Source organism: Chrysochloris asiatica, unplaced genomic scaffold, assembly GCF_000296735.1.
Source record: "Chrysochloris asiatica unplaced genomic scaffold, ChrAsi1.0 scaffold00026, whole genome shotgun sequence".
Classification (NCBI taxonomy): Eukaryota; Metazoa; Chordata; class Mammalia; order Afrosoricida; family Chrysochloridae; genus Chrysochloris; species Chrysochloris asiatica.
Window position 1 is genome coordinate 16323995 of NW_006408544.1, and position 14458 is coordinate 16338452.

The 14458-nt window shown below is 36.3% G+C and overlaps 1 protein-coding gene across 1 annotated transcript in view; it reads right to left on the reverse strand.

The window, feature by feature from the left end:
* NRD1 (nardilysin (N-arginine dibasic convertase)) overlaps positions 1-14458 on the reverse strand; it is a 137919-nt gene that overhangs the window by 77719 nt on the left and 45742 nt on the right. Inside the window, exons 2-6 of the mRNA XM_006839860.1 lie at positions 5531-5867; positions 2619-2752; positions 1472-1541; positions 1236-1317; positions 53-206 (exon numbers count right to left, since the gene is read on the reverse strand). Of these exons, the coding sequence (XP_006839923.1) occupies positions 53-206; positions 1236-1317; positions 1472-1541; positions 2619-2752; positions 5531-5867 (777 nt within the window). The remainder of the gene's footprint in view (positions 1-52; positions 207-1235; positions 1318-1471; positions 1542-2618; positions 2753-5530; positions 5868-14458) is intronic.

A 14458-nucleotide genomic window follows, 5' to 3' on the forward strand; every position in this document is an offset into this window, starting at 1 on the left:
AGAGCTCCTTAGATTAGATAATTAAAATAAAAATATATTGTTAATTAGTTACCTATCCAGGGCTTCCTTGAAGTATTTTCTCTGGACATCAAATTGAAAGACTGTTCGTTCACAATCAGTTGAGGCATTGTCGCTACCCCCATGTTTCTTCAGGAAGGCATCAAACCCATTTTCATCTGGGTATTTCAAACTACCCATGAATACCACTATGTGGAAAGAACACAAAATCATAGAACACAACATATAGATAATATTCTATTATTAAGGATGCACTTTCTCAAATGCGTTGAGAAAAACTGAAGAAAATACATCAACACACTAATAGTGGTTTTGTTTCCTTGTAACATCATGAGAATATTTATTTTCTTCACTAAGCTTCTACTTTGGGAATTTTCTATAATGCTCATATCTTACTTTTATACTCATAGAGCCAGTAAAGGGAGACATGAAAAGACAAATACATAACTTAAGCATATATGCAGACCAAATTACTACAGGAGCATAAAAGGGAAAATCTTACCCTCAAGTACCTTATAAAATCAGAATATAAAAAATGAGTTAATTCACACAAAAAAACAGTAATTTAAATATCTGAAATGTATCACAACCAAAGAAGTGTTACTTAGGTGTATTTATAATTAAACTGAAGACTCCTGGTGTAGCACTGTAGTATCAGCACTGGACTGCGAACCACAAGGTCTACACTTCAAACCCTCAGAAACCCTATATAGAGTTGTTATGAGTTGGAACCAACTCAATGGCTCTTAACAACAATAACATAATTAAAGCTGACTTGGTAGCCGAGTTGGTTAAGCAATGGGCTGCTAACCAAAAGGTCTAAGGTCCAAACCCACCAGCTGTTCCACAGGAAAAGCCGTCTGTTTTCTATAGAGGCTTTCTGCTCCTGTAAAGTACTATAGTCTCAGAAACCTTAAAGAACAGTACTAACTGTGTTACATAGGGTGGTTATGAGTTGGAATCAACTAAATGAAAGTGAATTTTATAGTTTAACTAAGGGTTTTCTATTTTGTTTTGTTTTCTAAATGGTTTAATTCTAATCCTCACTTGATAAAAATACATTCAAGGAGATTAAAGGTCTTCCATTATTATATTCATAAATCAAACATTTTTTTAAAGCCTTTTCTCTTGTTAAATATACCATATTTCTATCAATCAATTACCTATACTTGAAATCAATTCATCAAAATTTGGGAGGTAAAACACAAAGATCTTACTGTGCTCCAAAAAGTGTGCCAGACCAGGCAGGTCATCTGGATCTGCGAAACTCCCAACTCCAACACAAAGAGCCGCAGCAGACTGGAGTAAGTAGAACACATACAAATAGTGAGTCAATTATAAATGAGTAATATTAGCATCCTTTTTAGCGATTTGCTTGGAGATGAAGATTTCCAATAGAAACTAACAAAATTCTTTCCCTGATAATCAGGAGGAGCAGCAAAGTGAAACTCACCAGAACTGTGTCAGTTTCACCCTGCTGCTCCTCCTCTTGCCATCCTGCCAAATGCTGAACAGGTGCAGACCTACAGGAAAAAGCAGAAAAAGACAGAAAAAGGGGAAAGCAGACTTGGGCAGCCCACCCAAATATAATTTCATGTCAGCATTTGAGTGCTTAAACAAGTTTGTTCCCTGGATTAGCAAATTTAGGAAATATGAAAAAGTAACAGACAGATCTAGATGATCATCTATAACAATCTCTACACATTTAAAGGTTCTGTGTTTAGTAACTCAAGTTACTAAAAATGAAACCTCTCAACATGTTATTGAGAAAACTTTATTAAAAAGTCAAGCAAATATAATGATAAATAAATTATTAGAAAAGAAAAATCTTCAGCTACTCAAACTATAATACTAAATTTTAAAGAGGCTTTTTAGTTCTTCGCTTCTTATTAAAGATATAATATACAGCATGTATTACTCATCAATAGATATTTTCCCAATACTTTGAGAAAATCAGAGTTTTAAGTTCACCAAAATAGACAGAAGATCACCAAGTTCAGCACTTAAAATGATTAGGGCATACCACTGTTGTTATGTGCCGTGGAGTCAGTTCCGACTCATAGCGACCCTGTACAGGGTTTCTGAGGCTGTAAATCTTTATGGGAGCAGAAAGCATCATCTTTCGCTTGCGGAACAGCTGGTAGTTTCGAACTGCTGACCCTGAGGATAGCAGCCCAATTCGTAACCACTACGCTACCAGAGCTCCTTAGAGCATACCATTCTGTCATTGTAAATTAAAGGCACAAGAAAGGGGGAAAAAAGTCAATTCAAATCTTTTGAGCACAGAAACTTACTAACTTTTCTAATTTCATAAATGTCATTTTTTAAAAAGGCTAACTTATTTGGTGAAACAGATTGCTTTGGTAAATGGTTACTCACTTAGGAACAAAACTTTTTTAAAAAGAGCATGTATGTGATAAAGTCTAACCATGTGACTGACAGAAAATGAAAAATATGTTTTCAGAAGAGCCAAACAGTCTCACTTCAATAAATTCATCTTTTAGACTTGGGTTCATAAACTCATTTAAAGTATAGAGAAAAATCCACTTCTTCAAACCACATTCTAACCTGTTCTGTGATGTTTTTAATAGTTGCCTAACCTGCTTTCAGCTCCAACTACCCCATTAAGTTTTCTTGTCTCGACCAGCTGGGTTGAAGACATTTTTGTGTAAGTTGACTTAAACCACAGTATATCAGTCAGCTTTGACCACAGCAAAAACAGGCTCTGCGATTGCTAGAAAAGAAATTCATACTTGAGAATTTTCTACCCAAGAATTCACACTTGAGAAATTCATACTTGAGAACTGAATTAAGAAAGTTCTGAACAAATCATAACTCAATATATAGCATACTGAAATTTCAATTTTGTTTACTTATCACGTTTTTGAGACCAAGAATATCACCCTTTCAGAAGGACAAGGGAGAGGGACGAAAAGGGTTATTAGAAAAACAGTTCATGTCTTTACATAAATGCTCCCCAGAAACCTATCAGAATCATTTCCTTCACCCTTACTTTGTCAATTCTCATGTTTATCTTAAGCAAGATCTCTATTTCTCAAATAAAAATTAAATTTAAAAAACCACTGCAAAAATTCTATACCACTCTTTAAACAAAAGAACAGAACAACAACAACAAAAAAGTTGCTATCTATCAAGTCAATTCCAACTCATGGCAATCCCATGGTTGATTTTTCAGAAATGGTTCACCAGATCTCTCTTCCAAAATGAGTCTGGGTGGACTCAATCCTCCAACCTTTCAGTCAGTAGCAAGCACATCATCATCACCCATGGGCTCTGATACTACTCTTAAACCACCTCTTATTTAGATTAATTTACTTTATTTCCCTTCTCCAGACACTCATTTATTCAGTGAATATAAACTATTTTCCACTGTTACAATCATGACTCTTTTCTTTCACTCACGTACCCACTGCTTCAGAATCACAACAATTTGATCTCCTATTAGAGCTACTATAGTTCCCTCAATTCCTTTCTAACAGGATCCAATACAGATGTGCGTTGGCTACCAATATCTTATGAGGAAAGGTAAAAAAAAGAAAAAAAAATCACTAGAATCTGACCTTGCTGCTTCTAGAAGAGGTAAATTTCTAAGTTTTGATTCACCTAAATAAATAAAAAGGGGTACCAAAAAGCTCAATGAATAAGGGACTTCTAAAAGTTCATTGAAAAAGTCATCTTTAATTCACTGAAGAGGTTTATTTTAAATTGCTATATAAATCTAAGATATTTTATTATGACTTAACAACAAAATGGTTGCCAAAATCGATTCAAACCCACCTCCTGCTCCTTGGAACCTCTACATTGGGTCGCTATGAGTCGGAACTGACTTGATGTCAACTAACAATATACTACCCATATATAACCCTAGAATCTTGCTTCTCAGTTAACACAAGATATAACAAATTCTAAAACATAGGAAAAGATAAAGATATCAATTACTTACAGATTGAAAGATGAATATAGAAATTTATAGATTAGAAATATTCACTTAAAAAGTTAACACAATTAGCCTTAGGGCGAAAATGGACATTAAAAAGTACATATCCCTTTTAAAAAAAAAAAGTATTGCTACAAAATCAAGAATCCTTTATTTGATAAATAAATAAATAAATGTATATTGAACCATACAAATACACAAAGAAAGTATATACTGTAATCCCCTTGTTTAAGAAATGAGAAAATGAAAAGACATTATCCAGATAGAAAGTCAGAGAGCTAGAATTAAAATTCAGTCTCCTGACTGTCAGTGTTCTTTCTACACTGATTTTTAGTTTTCTAATCCAAAACCACTTGGCCTACCTATATCAAGCTTTACAAAAACAAGGGCATCACTCATAATGTGACTAGCAAGGGATATTCAAATATATGAGCCAACTTCTCCAACAATTTAGTAAAAAAAGTCATACTATATTCCATAAAAAATAACTTTTTCCAAGAAAAGTGACTATCAAAGGATTTATTTAAAGTATTTCTACTACCTGTACTTTACCATCTCCATATTCTTGAGTGTTGACTACTGTAATACATTTGACACCTAAACTTTAGTCTTAATAATCTGAACTGTAAGATCAATGCATGTAGATTACACCATGTTGAATGTGATATCAATACTGAAAATATTAGTTTTAATAAACACTTGTCAATTTTACTGTACTGTCTCCAACATATTATACTCTAATATATGTAATTTTTTACTGCAAAATGGAGACAATCTTCAAAAGATTTCCAGAAAGAAAAATTCACAGTATCAAAATGTATTCATTGACGCTTATATATTAGACTAAACACAACTCCCCCAGTTCTAGTTTAACTCTTCCAATTTGCTATGCTATTCTATCTAGACCTTTGTATCTTTCCCATGGTTGGTGGTTATGTGCCTTGGAGTTGGTTCTGACTCTTAGCAACCCTGCACAGCATTTCCGAGGCTGTGAATCTTTATGGGAACAGAAAGCCTCATCTTTCTCCCACAGAACAGCTGGTAGTTTCGAACTGCTGACCTTGAGATTAGTAGCCTGATTCGTAGTCACTACGCTACCAGAGAGAGAGGTAAATCACAATAATTTACGTACATAAAACTACCCCCAAGAGGACCCCAAGAACATTAGGATATGGGAAGAATCTCCAGTAGCACTGTTCTTTTCTTTTTCCAGTATCTTCAGAAGTAAACACTCTCTGCCTGGTTAAGATTCATGGAGCTCCTCACTTCCCTCTTTAGGAACCTAAACCAACACTTCTGTTTTTAAAACACTTAATATGTAAACACACATAAATTCAGATGTTACCTGTGACTACCTATGGAAGGTAGGGGTATGGGTGATTTTTTTATTTTTGCTTTTCTTTATTTTCCATTGTTTTTTAAATGTACTCTTTATACAGGTATCTTAACTGAAGATCAAAGATGCTTTATATCACTAAGATATAAAGCACAAATTTAGAACTTATCCCTAAGAATTCCCAAATTAGAAATAGATATAATAGACAAGACTCGCACCTGTTTTTCAGTGGTTTTTTTTCTAACTTCTGCCCTTTCTTCTAACTCTTCCAATTCATTATCCTCAGTAACAAGATCATCATCATCGTGTTCATCGTTATCATCAAACTCATCTTCATCATCAAAACCTTCTTCATCATCATCTTCTATTTCAGCTCCAGAATCTTCATCTTCGTCATCATCTTCATCATCATCTTCATCATCATCATCATCTTCTTCTTCTTCTTCTCCTTCTCCCTCTTCTTCTTCATCATCTGTTGCATCTCCTGTTTTACCTTCTATGTTACTTAGGTCTGAAATCAAAAGTGCCTGCAAGCCATTCTGTAATTTGATGTATCTAAAAAAAGATCACAAAACATTTTGAGTCAGTTGTTCATAATATCACATCAACACAAGTGATCAGTACAGCATAATAAAAAATCCAAGTGCACACACAAATACTGTCAGGGATTAAACTGTGTTGGAATCCTATCCCCCTAATAATTCTATTAAGAAATGGGCTTTTCTTTAATATGTTAATTCGCTCATGCCCAAGTAAAATGGGTTCTAAATCTAATCACTTCTGAATTATAAAAAGAACAAACAGATTAGGGCTCAGAGATAAGCACACATTGGAGAAGTGGAGAGGGAGTGGAAACAAACCAAATTAAAACATCTGCAAGGCACAGAACCAAGGACTACCTACAAGGAAGGAATCTATATGGCCAAGAGCCTGATTTGAATGTTTAGCTTACAGAACTGTAGGAAAATAAATTTTATCTTCTTTAAAGCCATCCAACTGCAGTATTTCTGTTGCAGCAGCACAAGAAAATTAAATTACAAGGGTTGGTCACAAATTATGCACAATCTAGCTGTAGAACTGATTTTAGTCAACTTTTAGAAAAGAAAAATATGTAATTTTTTGACAAAAAAATCCTCAATATACTTTTCTATCTGTCAACAAGCTTTCGTATTCCCTTATTTAAAAATGTTTTAGGGTGAGCTGAAAGTTACTAATGCACCACTGTCTTCACTTCTTCATCAGAGGTGAATCTTCATCCTCAAAGGGCTGCTTTCAGGGGATCAAACAGGTGAAAGACCAATGAAGCAAAATCAGGACTATAAATAAGGAGGATGCTTTAACACATCAAAACAAAGCTTTTGCATAGTGTTCACAGTGTGGATGGAGGTGTGCAGACGTGCATTGTCATTTAAGATCACAATACCCATAGACAGCAGTCCTCTGAGTTTAATCCAAAATTTAGGCTTCAGCTCTTCAGTAAGCATCTCACTGTCATAAGCACTGTTAATTGTTGAACCTTTTTCCTGAATCCAGTACTGGTCTGTGAAAATCCCAGAAAACTATAAGCATCAAATTTCCAGCTGATGGATGACTCTGGAACTTTTTCTGGGTTGGCAATTAAGGATGTTTCCATTTCATACTCTGTCGTTTACTTTCAGGCTCATAGTGATGAATTCATGTCTCATCACCAGTAACAATTTTTTTAAAGAAACTTTGACCTTCCTTCGAGGATCAGTCCAAATTTTGTTTGCAGGTGTCCAAATGCTTCTGTTTACGCTCTTCCGTGAGTTGTTTCGGTACCCATCTTGCACAAACTTTTCGACACCCAAGTCTGTCATGGATTATTTTATAGGCAGAGCCATGGCTGATTTGCAAATGATTTGCCACACAATCCACTGTCACACATCTATTTGAGAGAATCATTTCATGTGCATGCTCAGTTGTCATCAGCTGTGGAACATGGACAGGTGTTTTAACATAACTGGAGCATGGATAATTTTTGACCCACCCTCATATATTCTTCATTATCAGGCACACAAAGAGCCCTCATTGTGCTGCAAGGCTAGTACTAGACTGCTAACTGGCTGTTCAAACCCACCAGCAGCTCCAGAGGAGAAAGATGAGGCTGCCTGCTCCCATAGAGATTTACAGTCTTTAATACATTATATAGAGTTGCTATGAGTTGGAATTGTTTCAATGGCAGCGGGTTTGGTTTTCTAAATTGTATTGTACTGGTCTGATTGTTTCATTACAAAACAGAGTGTGCCTAATTTCAAACAAACAAAACTCAATGCCATCTAGTTGATTCCCACTCATAGTGACTCTAAGGGTTTCTGAGAGTGTAAAGGTTTCCTCCTGCAGAGTGGTGGGTTTTGAACTTCTGACCTTGAAGTTATCTATCTTACCCAGACAGCACCACCAGGGCTGCTTCCAATACACACTTTATAGTACAGTAAAGATAGACATAGTATGTTAGAAAGAAAGAAGCAGTCAAGGAAGACTTCTTTGTCAAAGAATATTTTAAGTTGTGCCTTTAAGTTGAAAAAAGTTATGTGAAAACTGAGAGGACGAATAACATACAAAGACCAAGAAGAGTGCCTCTGGTTCAAGATGGAGGGCTGTATGCACAGATTTATCTACTTTCTGTATCAAAAAATTACACTTAAATGACAGCAAAAAAAATTTTTTTAAGGCTTTTTTTTTTTGTTTTGGAGTTTTCAAAAAATAAAATCATAACAAAAATAAAAAAGAATGCCATTAACAGACAAGAAATTTATAAGACAATCTACAAATTTAATTCAAATAATGGAGAAAATCAAAATACAAATCTAAACATATATGGTAAGATACTGATTTCTTCCCAAGAAAGCTTGATACCTCCAGAAAATATAGAAAAAGAATAGGGAGCGCTTCAGGGTGATAAACTCGATTATTAATTAAACTAGAAACAACCTAAATGCCCACTGAGAGCAGAATGGAAACACTGTGGTATATTAACAAAAAGAAATATCTTTCACACAATGGAATATTATAAAATAGGGAAATACATAATTCAACTACAAGCTAGAACACTAGAAAATCTCTAAAACATAATGGATGAAAAAAATAAATTACAGAAGATTATGCACCATATGAATATTACTCATATATAGGCAAAAACAAGCAAAAGTAGACAGTATACTGTCTAGGTAATAAATACATGTGTGAGCAAACATTTTTCAGGCAAGGGAATGATAAAACATTCAGAATAATTAATGAGAAGATACAAGTAAACAGGATGGGGAAAAATATAGAATCTAGTTCTTAAATGGAGTGATGAATTATTCATCCTGAGTTTATTGTTCACCACCACATATAGAAGTTGCATGTTTTCTTTGTTGTTGTTGTTAGGTGCCATCGAGTCGGTACCGACCCATAGCGACCTTATGCACCACAGAACGAAACACTGCCCAATCCTGGGCCAACCTCACTACTGCTGCCACATTGAGTCCATCAATGCTGCTACTTCGCCAATCCATCTCATTGGGGGTCTTCCTCTTTTTCTGACCCTCCATCTTACCAAACATGATATCCTTCTCTAGCAACTGCTCCCTCCTGACAATAGGTCCAAAGCATGAGAGACGAAGTTTGGCCATCTTGGCCTCCAAGGAGTACTCTGGCCGCACTTTTTCCAAAATGGATCTATTGGTTCTTTTGGCAGCCCATGGCACTTTCAATATTTTCCTCCAACACCATAACTCAAAAGCATCAATTCTTCTAGAGTCTTCCTTACTCACTGTCCAGCTTTGGCATGCATATGAGGTTACTGAAAATACCATAGCTTGGGTCAGGTGCACCTTAGTCCTCAAGCTGACATATTTGCTTTTCAACACTTTAAAGAGGTCTTGTGCAGCAGATTTGCTTAATGCAATACGTTGCCTGATTTCTTAACTGCTGTTTCCATGAGTGTTGATAGTTGATCCAAAAAGAATGAAGTCCTTGACAACTTCAATCTTTTCTCCATTGATAAGGATGTTATTTACTGGTCCAGTGGTGAGGATTTTTGTTTTCTTTACATTGAGATGTAATCCATATGTGCTCTTTGATCTTCATCAGTAAATGTTTTAAGTCCTCTTCACTTTCAACAAGCAAGGTTGTATCATCTGCATATCACAGGTTGTTAATGAGTCTTCCTCCAATCCTGATATCACAGTTTTCTTCATATAACCCAGTTTCTCGAATTATTGGCTCAGCATACAGGTTGAACAAGCATGGTGAAAGAATACAGCCTTGTCGCACACCTTTCTTCATTTTAAACCATTCAGTGTTCCCATGTTCTGTTTGAACAACTGCCTCTTAGTCCAGGTACAGATTCCTCATGAGCACAATTAAGTGTTCCGGAATACTCATACTTCACAATGTTGTCCATAGCTTGTCATGATCCACACAATCGAAAGCCTTTGCATAGTCAATAAAGCACAGGTAAACATCTTTCTGATATTCTCTGCTTTCAGCCAAGTTTATCAGCAATGTTTTCTTTGGCATGTATCAAATTTTGCTCCTCGGAAACCCTATACAGGGTCACTATGGGTGGGAATCAATTTGACGGCACTTAACAACAACAACTGTCATTGAGTCAATTCTGACGTATAGCAATCCTCTAGGAAGAGCTAGAATTGCCCCACAGGGTCTCCAAGCCTGTAAATCTTTACGGAAGCAGACTGCCATATCTTCTTCTGTGTGGTGGATTTGAACCGCCAACTTTTAGGTTAGCTGGTGAATGTGTTTTTACTGCTGTGCTATTAGGGATCTCCATCAAATATGTTGTTGTTGTTGTAAAGTGCCGTCGAATTGGTTCCAACTAATAGCAACTCTGTATAGGGTTTCCAAGACATGTAAATCTTTGCAGGAGCATAGAGCCTCATCTTTCTCCTGCTCCATCAAATACGTTGTTGTTATTAAGTGCTACTGAGTCGGATCTGACTCACAGCAACCCTGTATAGAGTTTCCGAGTAGCTGCTGGTGAGCTTAAACCACTGACCTTACAGTTCCAACTAACTTTGTAGTTCAGGACATTTAACCCACAGCACCACACCATCAAATATAGTCTTGAATAATAATGAAAGAATTTCAGTAATAACTTAGCCAGCCCTGCCAAATAATTATCCAAACAGTAGCAACACAGGAATTGCTTTCTAAGAATGTGAATAATCTGCCCAAAACTGAATCCTAGAATGAATCACAAACAGAAGCACAGTTTCAGGTCGTCATTGACATTCATATTACATACCAAAGCAGGTTAAAAAAAGAAAAAGAGTGGAAGGAAGGAAACTACGCTTGGCTTTTGTAAAGTATATATTTTAAATTAGTTTGAAATTTCAAAATAAGAAAGAGAAGGAGGGGTAGATATCTCTAAAGGAACTCTCCTTTCAAAATAATCCTGTGCATTCTGCTTTCAAAATAACCAAAATCCAGTAAATTCTCATCATCTACACAACTTCTTCTCTAGTCCATTCTGTCATCATCTCTAGTTTCCTCCTAATTTGGTCTCCATGTTTCCATCCTAATTTCAATATCCTAGCATACACACACATCTCAAGTTGACTCTTTGGCAGTCTGAATAAAGCAGATCAGGGCATTTTTCTTTTCAGAAACCATCAATGGCTTCCCATACTTGGAATACAATCCAAAAGCCTTATTTTGTTGTTGTCAAGTGTGGTGGAGTCAGTTCTAACTCACAGAAACTCTGTATAGGATTTCCAAGGAGCGGCTAATAAGCTTAAACCACCAACCTTGTGGTTTGCAGTCCAGTGCATGAACCCGCAGTGCCACACCAGGACTCAAAGCTTTATGACAGCTTCTAAATAAACAATTGTGAGGTTGGTCCAGGATCGGGCAGTGTTTCGTTCTGTTGTGCATAAGATCGCTATGAGTTGGTAAGGACTCAATGGCACCTAACAACAACAATACTTACAGAAATACACTCATAATGATTAATAAAATACAATATAAGTTTAATGAATTCTACACAATTTGAAACAAAAACCTGATACATGGCTTAAGATTTAAAAAGGAAAAAATAAAAAAGACTTGCAACTTTATCTACTTTTTATCTATTACAAACATAAATGTATAAAACACCCCCCCATCAAATGCTACTAAAGTAGGAAGAACCATGAAAATTTTACTTTTAGTCTGCTTTAGAAAAACACATGAATTATACTATAAAAGGTAATAAAAAAACAAAAAATGGATACAACAATTTTGTTGTTTCAATGCCAGCTTACAAAAGTTCAATAACTGAATGTGCATGTGAGGATGAAGGAAAACTATACAGCTACACAAAATTGTAAAAGTTACCTAATTTTGTTAATATTGCATGTAGACAGTAAATCTGCACAAACCAAGATTCAGATTCTGGTAATACCTTGACTCTGAATTAACACTATCATCTCAGTATCTCAGTTCACCTGTAAAGTCAACAAGGAAATTTGGCCCACTGGCTATCTTTAATTTTTTCTGACATATACAATGCAGAAAAACTCAGCTTTTCAGTCCAGCACTGACAATGTACTACAGACATGGTATTCTTTCTATAGTCAACATTTGTAGGGTGACATGCCATGGAGTCTACTTGGGTTTAAATTTGAATCTACACTAATATGCCAAACAGTCTCCAAGGTGCAAAGACCATGTGACTTCAGAAGTGGCTCTAAAAAAACAAAAGGGCCTCCGAACAGACGCAAGAACACCCACACTTGCAGATGATACCCATTTGACCTGACTTCAATGACTGGATAAACAGAGCTCAAACCGAAGAAGAAAGAAGAGGGAAAAAAGCGTCATCTGATATAATTCAATAAACATGACCTACACCTATAAATGCAGTAGCTCAAAAGAGGAAACAAGTCCCTGCTGCAAGAACTATTCCCACCTACTCCACACAAAGGGTAGAGAGGGATGGGCAACTTGGACATTGGCTACTCAAAATGCGGGGAGGGATACAAAGGTAAGAAGTGACTGGCTTACAAGCTTTCAAGAGGGAACCTAGATCCAAAGGGCATGGAGGAAGGTAGAGTCTCCAGTGAATAGTGTCCAGCCTGTCCAGGAAGGTCTGATGAAACGAAATACAGATGGGTCTCTTGTGATGCAATGGTGAATAATTGTTATCAGGACTGATTGTGAGGGTTGGAAATCTAAAGGTGGACATTTTGTAGCAAGGAGGGGAGTGATTAACTTTTCAGTCTAGGAGTGCAGGACCCTAGGACCATCAATGGAGAAAAACAAAGAGAGGAACCCTACCCAGAGAAGCAGTGAGGCCTGAGATGGAGGCAGAGAAGACAATATCAAGAGACGGTGTGGCTGGGGACTCAGGATCAGGAGACGGAAAGGGGCTGAGGAATGTGATGGGGGGCGCGGGGATGCAAGTTTACAGGGTACACCCTTTGGTTGGGTGAGGATGCATGGACGGGATGGTAACTATGCCAATGAAATGATAGATGATAGAATGAAAATAAAGCTAACGTTCTCCCATGTAGACTATCACACAATTCACAATAAAACATTAAAAAATAAAATAAAATGAAAGAGCCTCTTCCTGGAAGACTGGAATAGTACACCAACCCAGTTATAAGTCTTATCAAGGACACTTAGCCCCTTGTGAATTTCACTTCAAAAGAAGAAAACAAAAAAACAAGTAGCACCTAAAAGGCAAAAGGGTCTCTGAAAATTTAAAAAAAGAAGAAGAAAAATATCATTTAAAAGTCTTAAAAACCAACTTGAATATAGGTTCAAAAAGCTGTTAAAAAGATACATTTTCATAAGACTATTATTGGGCTCCTGGTATACTGGGCTACTGGTATGGTGCTGTAGGATCAGTACTGGACTTTGAACCACAGGGTTGGCAGTTCAAACTCACTCCTGGACAATACTATACAGGGTCACTGAGTCAGAACCAACTCAACGGCACTTAACAACAACAAGATCTAGGATTAGGTTTATAATGTATTCTAGTGTTTCAACATTATCACTAGTTATTAAGTTACAAATAACATGTTCATTTTTGTTCCTTTATCAAGAAGGGAAAATTCTAGTATCAGTTCTATCCAGTGGGAGGCGAGATGAGGGCTGAGTAAAGACTCAAAAAGTTCCATGCAAATATCATATTTTTCAAATGGAAGAACTGCCAGCTGAACTAGAAGTTCATATTACTACTATTACACTTTCCATTGATACAATGTTTATTAAGTACAAATAAATGGTATTATGGTTCAGAACCTAATATAGGCCTGACCATCCAACGAGTCTTGTGTTTTGGAAGAAAGGCCTCAAAAATCCCACTCAATTTCCAGTAATAATTTTTGTTGCTATGTGCTGTGGAGTTGATTCCGACTCATAACGACCCTGCACAGGGTTTCCAAGGTTGTAAATCTTTATGGGAGCAGAAAGCCTCATCTTTTTCATGTGGAACAGCTGTAATTTCAAACTGTTAACCGAGAGATTAGCAGCCCTACTGGTAACCACTACGTTACCAGAGCTCCTTAGTAATGTTTAGTTTCCTGCATATTCTTGTTTTAAATATTCAATCTAAAAACTGGGTTAGAAATTAATTGAATTCTTCAGCATTCTCCAGAAGTATGAAAGAATCCACAAAAACCTGCGACTCACAATCTCTAATGTATGCTTTAATTGAATTATTCTATTGTAGCTTTAGTAGAATGCACCCATGATAATCATTAAGACTAGTTGTTAGAAAAATTTAATTAGATTTATAGTTTAAGATTTATAACAAACATTTGCAACTTGATTTTCTGTTGACAATGATTGTCACCATTATTTTCACTCTATTGCTTTTTTAATATACCAAACAGGCTCCTATGTCAGGCACTTCACATTTGTTATTTCCTCTTCCTAATAATAGCTTTTGCTCTAGATACAGTATTTGTATGGCTACTCAACCTCTTTCAAGAAATGCCTTCTCTGACTCAATGGGAATACACGCTCTGAATGGTGACCACGCTAGTCACAGATAAGGCGAAGTGAGGGAAAAACAGCAATGAAGTGGCGAGCAAAGCCCTACAATGTGGAGAGTGAAGCGTGCAGCGGATAAAAAGAGAGGGCATATGCACAAGAACACCCACACTTGCAGATAATACCCACTTGACCTG